At 38.5% G+C, this 20,358-nt stretch overlaps 1 protein-coding gene across 7 annotated transcripts in view; it reads left to right on the top strand.

Annotated features, from left to right (window-relative positions):
• Positions 1-20,358, top strand: part of SULF2 (sulfatase 2) — a 140,468-nt gene that overhangs the window by 100,176 nt on the left and 19,934 nt on the right. For all 7 annotated transcript variants that reach the window (XM_015881536.2, XM_015881535.2, XM_015881541.2 and 4 more), the window contains 7 exons: positions 5,617-5,768; positions 8,206-8,375; positions 11,974-12,124; positions 13,809-13,984; positions 17,549-17,677; positions 18,630-18,686; positions 19,391-19,520. In XM_015881536.2, coding sequence (XP_015737022.1) covers positions 5,617-5,768; positions 8,206-8,375; positions 11,974-12,124; positions 13,809-13,984; positions 17,549-17,677; positions 18,630-18,686; positions 19,391-19,520 — 965 coding nt within the window. The remainder of the gene's footprint in view (positions 1-5,616; positions 5,769-8,205; positions 8,376-11,973; positions 12,125-13,808; positions 13,985-17,548; positions 17,678-18,629; positions 18,687-19,390; positions 19,521-20,358) is intronic.

The raw sequence follows: 20,358 nt of genomic DNA, 5'->3' as shown, positions 1-20,358 counted from the left end.
ATCTTTGCTTTCTGCCCAAAGGTGAAAGTGTTCTATGTGACCAATATACTTGTACATTTGTGCTGCAGAGTGGCAAAACATACATCAGTAGGCAGTGGAAAAGCTTTGTGATATGAGAGTTCAAAGATAGAACAGTAAACTGCGTGTCATCTATTAATAAAGCCCATAACAGAACATGGATTTTTAACTTTAAAGACTGGCCAGTGTAGTTTTTGCAGATAGGTTCTGCTTCCAGGTTCTGGAAGTAGAATTTGAATTTCTTTGAGTTGAAATATCTTTGTATCTTTTTGTATGCGTTAATAGCATGAGACCCATACCTCATTGTCCAAGTTAGGAATGATTGCACTTCCCATCCTTGTCTATCTGTGTGCTATGCACAGGATGGCTGTCTATGTTTATGAGGTTTTATCGGTGATCTTCCAGTTGTAATACCAAATGAAAGAAAACAGGCTTTGTGGAAATCTAGGAAGTACTTCTTTCACAGCATATCTCTGTAGCTCCCTGGAACCTTGCAATCAGTTGATAGTATGATGAGAGGAGGAAAAATCTAAAGGTTAGGATTCTCTGTGACCGTATGTGTAAGAAAGGTCATAACTGATGGTGAGTCTTAAACAAAATGTTTCATTGTCTTTCTGAATTTGTTATAGGGAAATATCTTAGAGATCTGAATGATCAGGCTTGACCACCAAGGGGTGAGCAGGCTGACCAGTGGCACTGAGCATCACTCTGAGCCTTGTGGCCAGCCCATCTCTTGCACTGCCCAGTATGGGAAATGATACTGTTGCAATGCACTGAGTCGTCTTGTACTGAATTATTATAAAAGACTGACGAGTTGAAGATTGTTATTTCTAGAGTTTTTCCTTCAACTTTCAGAGTAAGTGCGTGTGTTCAGAAAGGTATTTATGCTTTACAATTCTAGCTCTGTTTAAACTTTTGTAAGCTGTGCCATGGCCATTAGTGAGAGGCAGCTTTAGCCAAGTGACTCTGCTGGGAATTTGCTCACCTGAGAAAGTAGAGATTTGGCTCGTTGTTACCATTCTTCTATTTGATTCCTTGTTGACCATTTCAAAATATTTGGCTTAAGTGCTTTTGTTTTATTTGGCTTCATCTGGTCCCCTTCTGCCAATTCCTCTGATTCATTGAATAGATCTTGGCACTGGTTCTTGGCTGTGACCATGGAATGTGCAATGCAAATTCAGGAAGAGGGACAAAGGTGTCATAAAGTTTATTCTGCATTCACTTTGTCCTACTACCACGCTAGTTCCCCAGCACAATAAGAAAGCCTCTAGGATATTCTAATTGCAATGGTTACCAGTCACTGTACAATGTTGCTTTTAAAACTGTTGCATTTTATGAATCACAATCAAGAGTTTTGGAAGATTGTGTCAGTTATTTTGATACCACACGAGAACTGAAGTTTCCAGAAAATCTCTCTAGCGGAACCAAATTTTATACTAAATTAAAGAATTTTATTTCAGAACCTTGTATTACTTCTGCTGTAAATCCATTAATTCCACTGGGTGAATTCCATTATATGTTTTCAGTTAAAGAGTATATTTGGCCATGGTGTGAATGTAGAATTGAATTGACCTTTGGGCTTAGTACTCATTATATGTGTACTTAGCCAGGGTGAGAATGATTTCACGTTTGCCTTCCTTTGATTGTCTTTCAGAGGACAAAAAGTACTAAAAGTAATTTTTGCTGGATAAACACCAAAAAATAAGATCAGAAAGGCCCTTTTTTCCCTCTCAAAACTCAGCTCAGCTGTAGATTATTGTTCAACTCTGAGTTAGGAAAAAATAGTATCAGATATAGAAGTAGAAGATTTGTGAACTCTGAAAAGAAATATATAATAATCCCTCTGTTAAACTGCAGGGCGTTGCAACTCAAAGCCTCGCTACCTGGGAAGCTGTCTGCTTAGCTGTATCAGAAGGACGATGCTTTAAATGCTACTTTGAAGTACTTAGTACACAGCTTCACAGTCACAGTGGAAAGTGCAGTTTAATGGTGTGCTGCTTTGTGCGTACAGTTGAGTACTGGGAAGGATGTGGAGGGAAGAATCCTGGTGGACTACTCATATAGTCCATCACAGGATAATTTGAGATGGAAAGGTCCTTTGGAGATCTTCTGTCCACCCGCCTTACCAAAGCTTGCGACAGGCCGTGTTGCTGAGCACTTCTTTCAGCCCAGGCCTGAAGGACACCCAGGATGAGAACTGTGCTGTCATTTTGAGCAACTTGTTTCAATTTCTGATTGTTCTCTTTTCTGTCTCTCCAGACTGAACAAAAGAGTGACTGTGGTCAGTTAGATCTGAGCAGCCAAATTAAGGAAACTAAATGAAAGACTGAAATTGTTTTTGTAGTTCTGATCTTCTGACAGTTCTACAGTGCTAAATCTCTAACTTGCACTACATTTTCATTTCTACTGTGGGAGCTGCGAAGTTGTTATATCCATCTTATTAAAGGAAAGGTTGGGGAGGAGGAGGTGTGGAAACAACCTTCCATAGTTTGGTAGAATATGGTATGTGGTAGAACTAGCCTGGATATTTCCAGTGAAGGTAACTGCTGTCTTTGGAGCATTTTTTATATGGAGATTTCTGTTCTTTAAGTAGGTGAGATCTGCTTTTTAAGCAGAGAGATGTGTACCTAATTGCCTGCAATTGTGTTACATTCAGAGCAGACCTTTGTGTTAATAGAGAGCAAAGGGCAAATTCTTACTTGTATGACTTTTTTCTTTCCATATAGGAAAAGGTTTTTTTTGTTTGTTTCTTTTAAACTAAGAAACAAAACAACAACAAAAAAACACTGAGACCTCTTGTAAACATTCAACTCTGTACCAAAGGATTTTCCAGGTGCTTTTCATTGAAGACTGAAACCCTGAGAACTCTGAAAGATTACAAACCCTGCGGAAGTGGTAACACTGTACAAAGGACTCAATTCTTCTATATCCTGTTTTGTTTGGTCTTAGGAGAAACTGTTCTGTAGTATTTAAAGCAAAGGGGAATCACTTTTTTGTTGCATTTATTACAGTCACTGGGTTGTTTTTTAATGATCCTTTCATAGGCTGGATATAGGATCATGGCTGAGTGTATCAAAACAGCAGTCCTTGAAAATATTTGTTAAGGAAGTGTTGGAGCGGCTTGGCATTGGATGTACCAAAGGCATATGTGTTCTACTGAGCAGCTGTCTCTGGTGATGAACTAATCTGTGGAGGGGAAAAACATGCTGGAGAGAATCTTTATAATCTAAAATGAAAATCTCTCATCAGCATCAAGAGAGCTTTTTGTAACCCAATATTTTGTAGTACAGAGAAGGGATGTTTTTAACAGTTTTTGAATAACAAGCCTGAAAAACAGGGAGGAGGGGGTAAAAGATGTATAATGGAACACTGGAAACAGCAGGGAAAATTATTTGAAGCTCATTGACATCCATAGAAGAGTGCGAAGACATCCCGAATATGCAATGTGGGTTGTGCTAAAGGTGCTGAAGGAACTTCCGCCAGACTTTAACACCTCTGCAGAACAACAGTGCAGTAATTCATTACAGAGTGCCTCTTTCCTGAATTCTTCAGCCGTAGGTTTTAGGAACTGAGTGGTTTCAGTGAGCAGAAATGGCAGATTCATCTGTTGGAATATATTTGGGTTATAACATATTGAATGGGAGACGAGAAGCTTTGGACTGCTATGTGCTTACCTGCTACTGTAGGCGGTGGTCTGTGTTTCAGTCCTTATGTGTAAGAAGGCTGAGAAAAGAGAATGTTTGTTTGCATACTTTAGTTACCCACTATCACTATGACTTGCTTTTCATTCTTTAAAAATTTGAAGCTGTTCATAAAGCAGAAACATTTGAAAAAATATATAGTGTATGAACAGTTCCTGAGTAATGTGATAGTTCTTATGTGTAGTGGAGCAGATCTTGCATTGTTCACTACTGGAGGCTTACTGAGCTTGGTTAAAGAATGCATCAAGAGGTAGATTAGGATGGTGAAAGATTCTTTTCTGTGGCATGTTTATCAGTCATCCAGCCCTTTTGTAAGTGGCTCACTTATGCATAGTTTGCTCAGAAAGTAATGCCTTCTGTTTATTTCCATAGGAATTGTAACAGATGCAAAGAGCACAATAGCACTTCGATAGAGCAAATTCTCAGTGACAAAACATGATTTTTCAATATGATCCCCACCATTAGCTGATTTCGTGTGGATGAGCTGATGGAGATGCTCTTTATTTTGTGGTGTGACAGCTGTATGTGGCCATCTGTAATGAGGCTTGTCTTTCTGTTACCACTACCTCTACCTCGCTGCACTCACATCAGCTGTGAGCTGGATCGTACGTGTATTTTGTGCACAGTACATTTGCTGCCTATAAATTGATTTCATTCTGTTCTGTTGTAAATTACGATGCTGATAATGTTTCCCATTTTTATAGAAAAGCAAATCACTCTCTAGTAATAACGTGGAGCACTCTCCTGTACTGTTATGTACTACGATTTCTCACTAGATCTTTCAGACAGGTTCCACCCTCTACAGATAGCCACAATACCACTGGCTACAGTGAGGCTGGCCCTTCTCGCACTCGCTGTACATATGCAGTGTGCATACACTCCTTGTATGTACAGAAGTACAAGAAGGCATGCTACCAGATGCTGTGGCTGAAAGCTTAAAAAAACTTTAAGAATTGGGAGCTGAGAATTATGGGCTCAAAACTCCTATATTTTGAGCTAAGCTTTAATCTGAGATCAGTGCAAGGTGCAGCAGCACTACTGCCTCTGAATTAAAATGTTTGTAATGTCAAGGAGAACAAAAGGTTTTCATGCTGGTCTTTGTGGTAGTGCTAACCTGTACGGCCAGAGCATTCTGATCTTCAGGTGTGAGCTCTGCCATGAAAACTCAGATACTGAATCACATTGCAGTATTCAGGCCAAGAGCAGCATTTTGCCTGGAAGCTTCAAAAAACAAATAAAACAGCCAGAAGAACAGGGTTAAATTTGTCCTGCAGTGACATAGTGATGATATAACGTAATGTCCTTAACTATTTTCTGGAAAATAATTTGTGTCTGTATACTTGCAGCTTACAGAGCAAATGTAGTAAGTACATAACCCTTTTGGGAGGAGGGCTCAAGTATCTGGATGGCATTCTGTTAGAATCCTTGGACTTAATCTGTACCTGTTTTGCAAAGCAAGGCTGCTGCTTCAGTTCTTCTGTGCAGCAATTTTAAAATTTCATCATGTTTATGGTTCTTGTGTGTCATCGTTTCTCCTAAGCCAGCCTCTTATTGGTGACTTCACCGCTTCTGACAGTTCTTAGGTGGAGGCCTTGAGTGGGTGTAACCACAATGAAAAACGTCGCTAAATTGGGTTATTCAGAGCAGGATGAGATAATGTGACAACTGGTGCTATTTTGAACATTCTGTTTTGCTGGTAGGAGTCTGAAAATACCAGCCCCTAAAACAAGTATAACTGCACTCCAGTGTGTGTCATATGTATTCAGAATTTAAATCAAAAAGAAACAAACTCTTAACTTACATTAAAGAAAATGTTCCAGTCACAAAGGAGATGAAAGAATATGACTGAGTATCTTTGAGGTGTTTCTTACTGTACTTCTGCTTTCTTTACCCCTAGCTTTCTTTGGGAAGTACCTTAATGAATATAATGGTTCCTATGTGCCTCCTGGTTGGAAAGAATGGGTTGGATTACTTAAAAATTCTCGATTTTACAACTACACACTCTGTAGAAATGGAGTGAAGGAGAAACATGGATTTGACTACTCCAGGGTAGGTCTTACGGATTTATTTCAATTTCTTGTTGAATGTGACTGCGAAATAGCTGCAATTTATGGTTTCGGTCTAATTAAAGAATTCTCTTCATACTTGAAAGCTGCTCTGTGTAACATTAGCTGCAATGCAGCAGGCTCCATGTCTGGACTTACTGTTATCTTCTGTTCTGTGAGGGTCATATTACTGAAAGCGTTGTTAGCAGAAATAGAAACAAACAAAACATCCTGAGACTGCTGATGTGTATTATGAGCTGCAGATGTGAAAACGGATTTAAATGCTGCATGACAACTATTTCTCTTCTTTGTACTTTAATTATCTTGTGCTAAATCTGATTGCCATCTATTCCCCTGGCATAGAACTGATTTCAGAAATTACACAAGCATAAATGAGATAAGAATCCAGTTCCCTCCAGCTAGACCCATGTTTTTATGTTAATTTAATTTACTTGTTTCACAGCTATAATATAATGGAGAATTCATAGTATCCTGCTATATTTTATGGTAATTCAGAGTTTTCTGTCTGAATGAGTGGAAAAACGAACTGTTAAATGTGTACCTCCCCATGTTGTTGCAGGTGTGTGTGTTCCTAACATCCTTCCAAAGATATTGTACATACCGCGGCCAAACTTAATAAAATGCCTGCTAATTATTGTTACAGCTCACTTACTTGTTTGCAGTCAGGAGTGTATCTTATTTCAGCCAAAAGTGTGAACTTCCCAAAGGAACTGGCTGTGCTGAAATGTAATTGTAAATAAATTAATCAGTAAACTGCTGTAGTTCGAGTAGTGCATAACTTCAATAATAACTTAGCAGTGATACTGATTTTTAAGATGTATTTGCTTAGCAGGGATTCACTTTCTTTTATTGAACACAATTCCTGCCCCTATATTTTCATACCTCCAGTAATGCGTTCACAGATTTTTCTTTAAAAGATTGCAGTCTATATGATTTTCTCCTTCCCATCACCCATTTGTAATTTTTAATTGAATCTACATTGTACTGAAAGATAAAACTTGACAGGCTTCTACTATTTTCTATTACCAGCTGCTGAGGGTTATAGACAACTGATAGAATTATCTGTCTTCTATTTCCCTTCTGATCTATGAAGAATCAGAGTTAATCCTTGTAGCTGTGCTACCAAAAATGTTGCGGTGGAAATCAGCCTTACATGGCAAATGATTTCATAGGGCAGAGTTCCCCATGGTAACAAAAAGTCAATGGGAAACTTTACATTCCAAGATCCTTGGCTGGATTTTGTATATGTAACAATTTAAAATGTTTAGGTTTTCATTCCGTTCAGTTTTTCTTACTGAGTTTGTTAATTAAAAGAAAAGGTCTGATGGAAATATAAATACTTTTACGATCTTCATATTCTTGCCTAATACACAACTATAGTACATGGCAGTGTTAACACTGGAGTTCAAATGAACAAACACAAGTTGAAAGATGAGGTCATTTCTCTGCTCTTCCTACCATCTGTGTTGCTTGAAACCTACTTTTCCAGCAAATAACTTGAAAACGCGATTATATTTTGGCCCTACCTGCTTGATGTAATTCATGTCAATGATGTGCCAGTTGAACTAAAAGAAATAACTGTGACTGATTCTGTTCCCCAAAGTAACTGCTGAGCCCTTACCCTGTGAAAATTGAATCTTTGCAAATTCTTTCAGCTTCTCCCATAAGAATTAGTCTACTCCATCTTTTTTGTTTTCATTTTCTTCCAATTTTTTAAGTTCAGTTTCTGGTTTTGTTTGCATTCACAACATTTCCCATGGTACAGCAAAGAAGGGACTGTCTGCAATGCATGCAGTTCCAGCAGGTGCCAGAAGAAGTGTCTGCTTACTAGAAAATATGTTGCCCATGTCTTACAAAGAAAATTTTCTAAGTTATCAGTGATTAATTTGATAGAGGTGTATCTCTATCAGATTGTCATTGTACCTGTAATATAGAATGAAATTTTTGGTTCAATCAGTCCAGCATCTTCTAGGCTCAGAGACTTCTGGTTCAGAGTGAGATGAAGAAAAATTAACATGTATTTGAATTTTAAGAGCATGTTTGTGGTGTGGGCTTGGTCTGCATGCCTGGAAAATTTCCACATCAAAGAGCAATTAATTTCGCCTGTATTTTTCCTTTAAGCTTTCCTTTTCTGTTAATACTTGGTAATTATACTTAGTACTGTGATCTTTACATCGAAGAAAGAGCCCTATTTGAGCTTCTTCACTGTTCTTTATTTCTGTTGTTTTTCATTTTTCTGGGCAATGAGGAGAGAATTATTTGGTGTGTTTTACTGCCTGTAATTTACCTTCTCCTTGTTCCCTTTCTGAGCCAAGTAGTTTCCTTTTTCCTGTTGTTTTTTTTTTACCTCCCCTTCCCATCACACCCCAACTTGAAACTACTTCTGAAATGTCTCATTACATTTTTCCTTCTACTTGCAGGATTATCTCACTGATCTGATAACCAATGACAGTATTACCTTCTTCAGAATATCAAAGAAGATGTATCCTCACAGGCCTGTTTTGATGGTTATAAGCCATGCTGCCCCTCATGGCCCTGAAGATTCAGCCCCTCAATATTCTCATCTCTTTCCTAATGCTTCACAACACATGTAAGGAAAAATAAAACCCTGATATTTCCAGGTTCAAGACTATAAATTTTGGGTGGGTTTTGGTGTTCTTTTTTTTGGAATGACTTTGTCTCAAACTTAAGGAAGAGGTTTTGGAGATTTTTTGGAGGGATCATTCATGTGGAATCCCTTGGACAGTATTTTGTAGCTATTACAAAATCACATAGTATGCATTATTTATTCCTCCTATTTTTATATCAAAAGAGAGACTGCCTTAGACTGGCAGTTTCTGAATGAGCTGATATGTCTATAAAGAATACTCTACAGGGGTTTGAAATGAACTGAAGTACTTGAACCAGTATTGCCAAGTTACCAAGCTAATGTTTTAATAAGCTCCAGTACAGTACCATGGTGAGATAATTCTTGTTGATAGCTGTGGAAGCTTTCTGCATGTACTGCTCTGTGATTCTCCAGTACAGGATCTCCTTTTGTGCTGATAAATCAAATTATTCACCTCATTTACCTTTTAGCATAACTGTAAAAAATCAGTATTTTTCTAATTCATGTCTTTGTGCCTTCATTGATGTTCATTACTTGTAACTTTATTCCTGCATGCCTGGTTTTGGGGTTTTTTTTTGTTCCTTTTTTTAGAGGAATTCATTCTGTTTTGGATTTGTGAAGGAACTGATAACTGATTGAAATAATCAGCTGGTAGCTAAAGCTGCTCAGGACTAATCCAAAGTCCAGTGAAATCCATTTCAGCTTTTTCACTTCATTTAAAATGGAGACGAAGGGAAGGCCTGCCATTAAAAATATAAACTATATCTATTTTTCTTTTGTTTATGGTGCAACTTCATCTTTAGATAGAGCAGGTTTATCTGTGTGATTATAAAATAGTCACATGAATCTGTTTCTAACATTCCTTCACTGTCTACACAAATCAGTTCTCTGGTTTCCATTCCTCCTTTTGTTCCCACATCCCAGTGACAGATCACTTTGGCAGTGACAATGTACGCAGTTCTCACTGTTTGGTTATCTTGTGGACCCAGCAGGGGAAGATCAGAGCACTTCTTATGAATTGCCCAAAAGCAGTAACGTGAACAGAGTCATTGCCCAGCCCTGAAACCAGAAGGCAGTGCACCATGTAGCATGGCTTCGTACCTCTGCTTGTGTCAGCACCATCGAATTCTGCATGTGGGTTTTTAAGCTATAGCCACAGAGAGAAGATGCATCCGTAATGTTTATGCTGGACACATTGCACTGTGTAGAATTATTGAAGTCCGTGCTGCTGACTTTCTATATTAGTCTGACAATCAGTGTGTGCCTTTGCTTGAGATCTCCAGAACTTATTTCCGTTGCTAATTTATGCTGTTGTTCTCATGTTTCTATTGTTAGATGTACACTGGCTGGCATCTGTATTGTACCCTATGCCCCAGTCACCGTCCTTTTTCTGTAGAAATCCTGTTTTTTGTGCATTTTCTGGTCTGATGTGAGATTTATCCTCGTCAGTCAGCATTCAGCAAGCAAATCTTTAGGCTGCATGGCCAGTTCTCATTTTTTACTGCCTGTACTGAGGGCTGCAGAGAATGCCACAGTTTGGCAGTTTGACAGTGATCAGAAACGTTATCTCTGTAGAGGGCACACATTACCACCCATCTTTTCCAAGGTCAAATACAGTCAGACTCAGATTTATCATCTGATCACTCTTGAAGAGGTTATCTCAACCAACTTCTAGGAATGTTACATTTGTGTATTTTTCCTATAAGACAGACAAATCTGTTAAGTGTAAGAGAGTTACATTTGTAGTAATCAAAGAAAATCATGGGCTTTGGTTGGATTAAACAGCGGGAGGTTTCAAATCAGCCAGGAAATCACAAAGTAAGCTGAAAAGGAGTTTGCCAAGCATTTTTGATTCATTCTGGGCATCACATAGCAACAGTTTCCATAACTGTCAGCGTTTTCAAAGGAGCAATGTCATTATTTCAGCCACAATAACATTCTGAAATTCAAGAGGCTATTAACAATGCACAGAGAATAAACACCAGCCCTTTCCTCCCTATATGAAGAAGCTTCCATTTGCCACCTACGCACATTTTTCAGATAGCATCTAACAAAGGCTTTCTGCATAGAACATTTAGCTGTCGAATTATTAATTCCATATTTATGTAAAAACTTAAGATTACCTGTCACATGCAAAGATACATTAGAAACACGAGCTTCAAGGAGAAGTTTCAGGTTATGTTACTGTTGTTTGTCTTAATAACTCACCCTGCTGCTCTGTTGCACCCACAAAAACAGTGTAGATATTTGCCAAGCAGGAGCTGAGTTTGTCAGGAAGTTGTGTTTGGGAAGAAGAAAATAGCTGAGTGTCTGCTATTTTTTTCCTGTATTACTGTGTCACCCTCTCAGCTTGCGCTTTTGCATAGAGTGGGTTTATTGCTTCGATTAAAAAAGAGACTCAAGAGATGATTTTGGAAAAGTAGTTCCTAATATTTCAGGCTCTACCTGAGGTGGGTGTGAACCAGGACATGAAGACACTGACAAAGGTGATTCTTAGTCTTAAGTAATAAAAAAAGCTTTAAAGGGATATTTGTGGTAGATAAAAATAGTATTTATTGTACATACATGCTACAAATACAACTTTGAAGTGAACTGGTGATACAAAGAGTCGACATCATGATAATGGTGTACCAAAAGAAGTCTTCTATTTAGATTTGGCTAACTTAGAATGATGTAATTGTGAAGGGAAAAGCAAATTCTGGAACTGCTAACTACATAAGATAGTGGGCAACCAGCGGTATTTGTCCTCATCACTTTGATGGTTACAAGACTAAGAGTATTTGGAGGCTGTGACATTCCAGGCAGATACTGAATCTACCTCTTGGGATTTTTAGAAGTTTGATTAATCTGGTTTTAGTTTGAACTCACCGGAATTTGAAATTTTCTTGTGATTGCAAATGAGTTGGTGGCTTGAAAGTATTGACAAAATACAGTCCTATTTCCCCTCACTCCTGCTTTTTTTGGCAGGTCTTTAAAATCTGGCTATATATCCACTTCTGCTTGCCATGAGCTCACATGCAGTTTGATACCACCAGGTAGGGTGCCTCTGCTGCTCTGGGTACATGAGTGCTGAAGTATGAAAGAAGCCAGTCATATTAAATAGAAAAAAGCTGATTAACAAAGCTTATTAGAAGTTTCTCCACATGTTTTATCGTTATTGTTAAACAGCTTGCACTGTGCTAATGTGGGCAGAATGAAAGCAAAGTGATTAATTACGTGAGTAGAAAATGACCAGTAGTCCATGCTTTTTGACCTGATAATGTGTCCTAATACATCCCAGTACTTTGTACAGAAGTACAAACTTCTGAGGGTGGTGTCTTGGCCTAGAAAAATATCTGTATTAGTCTGATGACACTGCAAAAGCAACATTTACTCTTTTAATAGGTTTTATTCCTCACAGAGTTTTCTCCTATCTCCTATAGAACACAGAGAACAAAACTCTTCTGAACTCAATCTAATATTTTCTTGTGTACCTCAGAGAGTAAGTCCTGTAGTGTTGATGAAATGGAAATTATTGTTATACATTGTTGTTTTTTTTTCTGCGCTGCTAAAATAATCTACTTTTCTCTTTGCTTCTCAGCACTCCCAGCTACAACTATGCTCCAAACCCAGACAAGCACTGGATAATGAGGTATACGGGTCCCATGAAACCTATACACATGGAGTTCACTAACATGTTACAGAGAAAGCGCCTTCAAACACTCATGTCTGTGGATGATTCTATGGAAATGGTAAGATCAGCCATCACTTTTAAGGTCAATATGGGTTTGTTTCTTAAGTTAAGCTTCAAACTGTGATTCATAGGCAGGTAAGAGAAAAAGGACTATTTCAGTTTTTAAATAGCTGGGTGTTCCAAGTCAGCTAATTTGTTGCTGTAGTCACATTACTGAAAACAAAATGTTAATCCTAAACATCAAAAATATATGTTCTAATAGTGCATGCAAAGCCATCCTCCAGCCTGTTGAAAACATATCTGTGATAGTGGACCTATTTTGGTGCTGTGTTCTCTGAGAAAATTAAGAAAGATTAAAAAAGGAACAATCCCATGATAAATCACACCTGGGATGTTAAATGCTAAAACTAAATAAGCATATAGGTAGATTTCTATTTTCTTTTAAAGTTAAATCTACTTTATGCAACAATGGGAACTTTGAACTGATATATCTGAATTAGCTAATAACTACTGTGAGAAAGAGTGGGTTTGTTTCCAGTTGTAAGAAGGCAGAAAGGTGTTGCAATTTTCTGCTTATCTCTTGGCATTCTTAATCAAAATGATAGAGCATAACATAAGAACCATCCTGGAAGGCGAAGATGAGGTTATCTGGATGCCATTGCATGAACTTGTTAGTAATGACTTATAATTACTGATTCAGGCAAATGTGATCTGTACTTCAGATTAATGAACCTGCTTAGATACATCAGATATCAGTATTAGAGGAGATTATCTATTTTACTGCAACATTTTGGTTTTATGTTTAGCAAAATTGTTTGACTTTGGATTAATTTAATGTCTGTATTTTCGGAGGAAAAATTGGTCAGGTTGTTTTTAGTTGTAATCCCCAGATTGGTCTGATCTTTTCAACTGAATTGTGTCTAACAGTCTTTCAGTATTAAAGAAAGTGAAAACAGCAGCAACAACAACAAAAAAATAACAATAAAGAGTTTTTTTTTTCAGTGCTGTTGTTCCTTGAAATGTGTAAGACACGAGTTAGACAGTGCCACGCCATTTTAGGACCATGTCAAGTGAAAATACTACGTAAAAATTGATCTGCGGTGCTCAAGTTGGTATATTTCACATGAAGATTTTCATATAAATCAATAGGAGCAACCACAACTAGAAAATTAAGAGAAGGGGCGCTGTGTTGGTTCTCTGGCTGTGGTGAGACTGAGTGGTGTTTATCTGGAACAGATATTCTGCATAATGAGGACTCATTTGTCTGAAGGCGAGATCGTTAAGTGTTGCTTAAAGAAATGTGAGATGCAAAATGCTGTCATTTTATTCGCATTGCCTGCTGACAGAAAAAGATAAAGGTGGAGAGAGAATTTCAGGAATGCTCGTCACCTTGAAACTCTCATCTCTGTTATCAAAATAACATCAAATACAAAACTGTACTTAATGCTGTTTTGACAGTTCTCATGCACAACGCTGAACCCAAGCACTTCAGCAACTATGGGATGTTAACGTGTTTACCTAAGAACAGAAAATGGAGATTTGCCTTGTAATACATAGCTGCAATATTCAATCAGTAAATTCTTTGTGGTTATAAATTATTTGGAATAGATCCGTGTGGTAACTCGGTGACATCCAGAGCTGCTGTTATTTGTAGATTATGCATAGACTGAAAATCATCTCCAATATCTGCATATTGTACATCTCAGTGAAACAAATACTGTTTTGTTTTCCTCTTTTTTCAGATTTACAACACATTGGTTGAAACTGGTGAACTGGACAATACATACATAATATACACAGCAGATCATGGTTATCATATTGGTCAGTTTGGGCTGGTAAAGGGAAAATCCATGCCGTATGAGTTTGATATCAGAGTTCCTTTCTATGTCCGAGGGCCAAATGTGGAGGCCGGGTCTTTGTAAGTTCTTCTCTAATGTGTGTGTCTGTGTATATGTACTACTACAAAAATTCTTTGTTCATATCTCTAGTCATTCTGATCTTGCATACAAGTGGAGGCTCAAAATTCTGCACGTTCTGACCAACTTTCTGCTCATCTTTGGCAGCAAAATAGGTCTGTCTGAGATAGAGCTGAATGGAGAGCACATGCTGGTATAACAGGATCAAGCAGTTTTTACCGTTAGCTGTTTGGTTGCATGGGTGTGCAGCACAAGGCACTGAGCTTTTAGGGCTGTAGTTGAAAAAGCCACTTGGAAGTGGGTCTATTTTAGGAAACATTTGTGAGTCTTCTTTTGAGGAATGCAAATATTACATCTATAACATTTTCAAGGTAAAACATGTATGGTATAATATTCACTGCTCCAGTAAATTATTGTTGCCAGACATTAATTAAATCTCTCACTGAAGTCATTTGTTTCAGCTTATGAAGAAGAATGTATGTAATAGTTTATCCACAATTACCATCCACAGACTCCCTTTGGTTCATCCTTTGAGATTACATGGTTAGGGTTGTTTGTCAGATTCACACAAGCATGCTGACTATGTCTGTTAATTAAATTGGTAGCTTTGATCAGCAAAGAAATTATGTAAATACACTTTCTAAGCAATTATTTCAATAGCAAATATTTGCACTTAAGTAATGATTTTGGACAGAGTGCCATAATTTGCTGCCTTTTATTTATATAAATGTGCATGTTTTAGCATAATTAACACACACGGTATTCCACACACCATTTTTTTTCATTACAGTAGAGGAACAGTTCCAACGTGTAATCCAGTAGCAAACAGTTATGAATAAACCTTGTTCCATTTACTAGTCAAATTCACTGATTCAAATTATGAATAGGGACGGAAATGTTAAGTTCTGTAGATGTTGCAGTGTGTTTGTGTGCTTCTTTGCAGTAGTTATACAGGTGAAATAAACAGTTCTCATAGTTAAACTGAATACTAGGCATGATTTGGTTTTTAGCACCAAGTGTTCAACTGCTGATTTCAGTTGAAGTTGTGAGGTACTGAAAGTCTTTGGGGTTTTTGTTATTTGTTTCATATTGTGTTCTTGTATTTTCCCCCCTCTCTGTTAAGTTTACACTGAACAACTCTGTAAAGCACATGACTTCATCAGAAGAATGTGAGCAAATAATGTCACGAAAGAGGAGGGAGTGTGTTTGTAGAGGAAGAAGGGAGATTGATGTAAGGGAAGGTGACATAAGGAAGAAAGTGTAAACCTATGAGTTAGAGAGGAGGGGAGTAAAGAGAACTTAGAGTAGTGAAGACTAGGAAGAGAAAAAGACATAGAGGGGTTCGGGAGTGTTCTGAAAGACAAAGATCTGGGTGGCCAGTGAGGTCATCATTGACTGACACCTGTCCTAAGCAAAAGATCCAATACTCTGCCAAAAATGCTATAAAATTCTGTAAATTGGATAAGAAACAGCTAAGGTTAAATCTTTCAAAATTCTTGGTGTACTGGGGTGTATTGTCAAAGCTGCTGCATGGTTTCCTATTGGGTGAGGGGCTGCCCATGCGACAGACTGGATTGTAGGGTAGGTGGAATTAAACATACTACTCCAGCCCCAAAGATTTGTCTGCAGCAGCAGAGACTTTCCTGAGAGCTGGATTAGCCTGTTGCAGACTTATTCTATATCCCACCAACAGCAGTTTTGGGTTTCAATAAAGCAGTAATGCTAATATGGCTAAAGTGGAGTAAGCTCGTGTTTCTGCAACGTGCGATGCTTGAGGCCAGCCAGCCCTTGTTTGCACTAATTCAAATATCTTCACACCTGGACTTGTAAAACCTGTAAAATCTTCCCACTGAATTTTGTTTTTGAGTGACCTCTAAGGATGAAAATATATTTATTTTAGAATCTCAAGAGTTAGCCTGGCAGTCTGGCAAAACAGAGCCCATCACTGTACAACAAATGGGAAGGAAAGGATAAAATACCTTGGAGAGGGGAATGATTCAGATAATAAATTGATCTTCCCTTTCAGCCTGATTTTCTTCAAATGTTAGAGTCTCAATCATTTGTGTTTTCTGTGAACTTTCTTTTCCCTGCAGAGTAATTGCCATGACTCCCTTTTGATACCAGCGAAGATTTAATAGCAGTCACTGTTGCAAGTCATTACTGAGTTCTCATTTGTATTTCCAAATATGCTACACCACAATTATTAGTAATTAAAATCAAATTAGGTACATCAGTTTCATTCATCATCTTGTCAGTGCCTGTTTGCTTGCTTGTTCAAAAATGCAGTAATTTTTAAATGGTGTCTCATTAATTAGTGTGAATTTAGCAGCTTTCTTCTGTCTTGTACTTTGAGCAAAAATTTTGCACTGACATACATGTGCAGAAACCCATCTGGTCCCAGTCCTTCTTTTGTGCCTGTGGTTCATAGCACGGTCATTCTTTATGCTCAGTGCTGTAGAAGATTGTCTCTATAGCAATATGTTCACTTCCCTTCTTTCTAGTTTATAAGAATTCCCTGGCACCCTGTGTGTTTGTTCTAAAAGAAATAGCACGCAGCTGATAAACTGTGTATAATGTTGTGAATGAGACAACTGCTTCGTCATTTGAAATAAGCTTTTAAGGTGCGATGGAGACTTGGAGCGCTTCAACAGAACCAGGCCTGCAGTAAAAGCAAGTTGTGTGATAGAATGCTGGTCTGTGCAACTAGATGCTCTGACCCATGAACACACTCATATTTGGCTGTGGCATTTGAAGGGATTTGGAGTTGGGAGCTGTCTGTGCTGCTCTGGAGTTGATGCCAATGTTGGAACTGAATTTTAAGTGAGTTTAGATTCAAACAGTGCCCTGTTAACTGTGGTGGCTGAGAAGCATATATCAGTGCTTCGCTGAATAACGGGGCATGGCAACACGCTGAACTTCGGAGAGTCTGAGTGCTTGCAGAATGGATGGCTGTGAATGTGGGGAGGTGATATTGTAAAACAACGTCTTTAACTTAAATTTTTTCTTTTTTATTTTCTCTCCATAATTGCTTTCCCATTTTGTTGCAGACGCCACATTAACAGTAACTTGCAGTTATTTGCTGTGGTGTCTGGCAGTGTATTTCTCATGTTCTTATCAGAACTTGCTTACTGTGCTATGAGATACAGTACTTACTTCCAAGCCATTTTTTGAAACAGATAAGGCACATGCTACCTGCCAGGTTTACCTTTTAATCAAGTAATCAACATATTTGGCAGACACTTTGATGCTGTAATATGATGGTATCCAAAGCTCCTTCATGTTTTGAAAGACTTTTGAACCCCTTCTGTGAAAATTAACCAACTTTGCCATATGAACTACTTTGCATTCTCAAAAATGCTTTGTGCTAAAGTGTCAGATCTTAGTATTAGTCCCTCTTGAGGTTGCACAGCTTACCTCTGTTTTGGGTTTTAATTCCTTACATGGAATTTCATAGCATTTGCATCACAAAATAAGGTTTTTTAGATCCACGGTCTCTGTGGAAGAGCTGTAGTTGCTTGGTGTCATTGCACGTAGTTTAAATCACATTCCTATGCATGTTTTTACAGGAATCCTCACATTGTGTTGAATATTGATCTTGCACCTACGATTCTAGATATCGCTGGATTGGATATTCCATCTGATATGGATGGTAAATCTATTCTAAAACTCCTGGATTCTGAGAGACCAGTGAATAGGTAAGAAAAGAAAATGTGCGTGTAAAAAAAATGTATGTTTACAAAGGAAACTGAAAGAACTGTTCATCAATATGCAGTGTTTTTAAAGGAAAACTGTTAACACTATTGTCTATGAGCACAGTACTCACAGGAAAATCTAAAGGCATTTGATGATACATGTCTGACAGTCCTCATTTCAACAGATTTTGTCAAATTTGCTATATGGCATATAGGGCATTTGGATGTAGTAAAAGCAGTATGTGGAGCAGTGAGTGGGCCGCTCGGTGTCTTCACTTATTTGAATCGTAGATTTTAAATATCTCTGCGGCCCCATTTGTAGCAGAGCCTTTCATTTTGAGTAGACTGTAGAAGAATTTAGTTGAAAAGGTTGGTTGTGTATCAGACTGTAAGAGCAGACTGGCATTCAGAATTACACATTTGAGACCTTCCAGCAGTACTTTCATTGGTAAAAGACCAGGGAAGAGAGAATCGAACTGGATGGCTGCTAGAGAAAATCAGCAGCAGTATAAAAGAAAAAGGAAAAAAGGAGATTTGCTTTTGTTAGTAGTCGGGTGGAGACAGGGGGGAAGGAGCCAGCTGCTTTAGAGTAGGATACTTTGAGGGTGGTTAAGAGTCCAAACTGGGTTCAGGAAATCCTGATTTAATTTGGGATCCTTTATGATCAAGGACAATTCAGTTAATCCCCTGTGCCTTAGAAGTGCTTGTATTTAACTAGGTGTACTCTGTGAATCTGTTGTGGATTTTGTCCCTGTGAGAACAAATCTGTGCTGTGTTTGTTCATTATTTGCACTGGAGAGGCATATGTGCCTGCTTCATAAATCTGCGTGTCCCCCTGAGAGGTTACTGTAGTGCTTCTCCTTTGAGTTGGGGGTGGGAGAGGAAACTGGGACATGATTTGATCACCGTTCTTTGTGGAAATAAATTGTTTCTTTCTCCCCTCATCTCCTACCAGGTTCCATTTAAAGAAAAAGATGAAAGTGTGGAGAGACTCATTCCTAGTGGAGAGAGGGTAAGGAAATTGTTAATCACAAAGCTCAATCTTTTTTAGATAGAACGATACTGAATAGCTAGAGCCAAAGCAGCACTCTACTGCAGGCCTAAAACCATTAGCTCTGCCAGCAGGAAGACGGCTGCAGTATGCTTAATGGTAGTGATTGTGCAGTAGGAGGGAATGTACGGCCTTTGCCTACGGCCTGTATAAATATGCTATTGGAGTGGGGGGAGAGGTTTACTTGGAAAGGGAGATGGAAGGACATCTCATTTTCCTTTTTAACTGCTACCCCCTACCCTCCTCCTTAAGTCGTAGAAGTAAGAATAACCTTTTGTCTCTACGTCTGCTGTCCATTCCCTCTGTGCCTCTGCCTTTATAAGTAACACTTGACACGAAGGTTTTGCAAAGTGCAGCCATGCAGCAGTGAGGAGGATATGATGGACTGTTGTTATTGCCCTGTCAGTCAGATGTGCAACACACTGTCCCAGTTCTGTGTGGTTTTGTATTCTCCCTGAGGGTGATATAAATAATGTGTGTGTTACGAGAGATGATGATAAGGACTAGTTTCTAGTGAGCTATTACGTTTTGGCCACTAGCAGTTCTTAAGTTCTGGCAGATAATGTAATTCTCTGGGCCTTTTTTCAGTGAACTGTATGCATATCTTAGAATTAATACAAAAATAAATGATGTTGTTGTTTTTTGTTGTTGTTTTTCCACTCCAGCAAACTGCTGCATAAGAGGGAAAATGAGAAGGTAGATGCCCAAGAAGAAAACTTTCTACCCAAATACCAGCGTGTGAAGGACCTTTGTCAGAGAGCTGAGTACCAAACAGCTTGTGAGCAGCTCGGCCAGGTATGAACAGTGGCTGAAAGTAAGGAGCTGTAGATGGGCAGAGCTTAGTGTCTTCGCTGTGACATTGTCATTCACCTTGCTCTCAGTGTCAGCTTATAAATCAGATTGTTCGTTTTGTGGCCTTTGTTCAAAACCATATTACAGCACTTACGAGATTGGCAGTCAGGAAATTGCTGATTCAAGTGCCTCTCTATTGATTCCTGACTGCTGCTAAGAGAACTGTCTCAGCTTTTTTAACATTATATTCCCCAAATAGAATGTGGTTGGGATTCATTACTGATGAGAATCTATGAGGGCTGGTCCACAAGTGACACCTCCTATTTTATTATGTTAGCCTCCGTCATCAGAGACAGATGGTGGGATGGCAGTAGAGGTTGAAGCTTCCCACCAATGTTCTGTTAGGTTTTCTTGCTGCAAGACAGATGGCAGCAGAGGGACATTCTGACGAAGTGACATCTGATGGAAGTGAGTGTGAAGCAAAGGTGTGTCGTTACATTTTTCCACACGGAAAAGAATGATACCCATTGGCATTCATTGGTACTTACTGAATGTTGATGGAGATTTAGGAGATAAGGAGGTCATAACGGCCAGTTTTCACTAGAAGTCCTGAGCATGAAGAAGTACTTTGGTATATGTTTGTTGTGGTCAAACTTCAGCTTCACTTAAGCTGAAATTTCAGGTGGCTGACAGCAAACTGCTTTTGTTTTTTCTTTTTTGAATTGCCAATATTTGAGAAACTCTGGGGAGAGGTCGTTGTTTCTGCTACAGTTTCATCTCAGAAGTTGTTTGGGGGAAGTACAGCTCTTCCTTTTCCATCGGTATTTTCCCTTTGAGAGGT

Source organism: Coturnix japonica, chromosome 20 (assembly GCF_001577835.2).
Source record: "Coturnix japonica isolate 7356 chromosome 20, Coturnix japonica 2.1, whole genome shotgun sequence".
NCBI lineage: Eukaryota > Metazoa > Chordata > Aves > Galliformes > Phasianidae > Coturnix > Coturnix japonica.
This window is presented reverse-complemented; position numbering and strand designations above follow the sequence as displayed.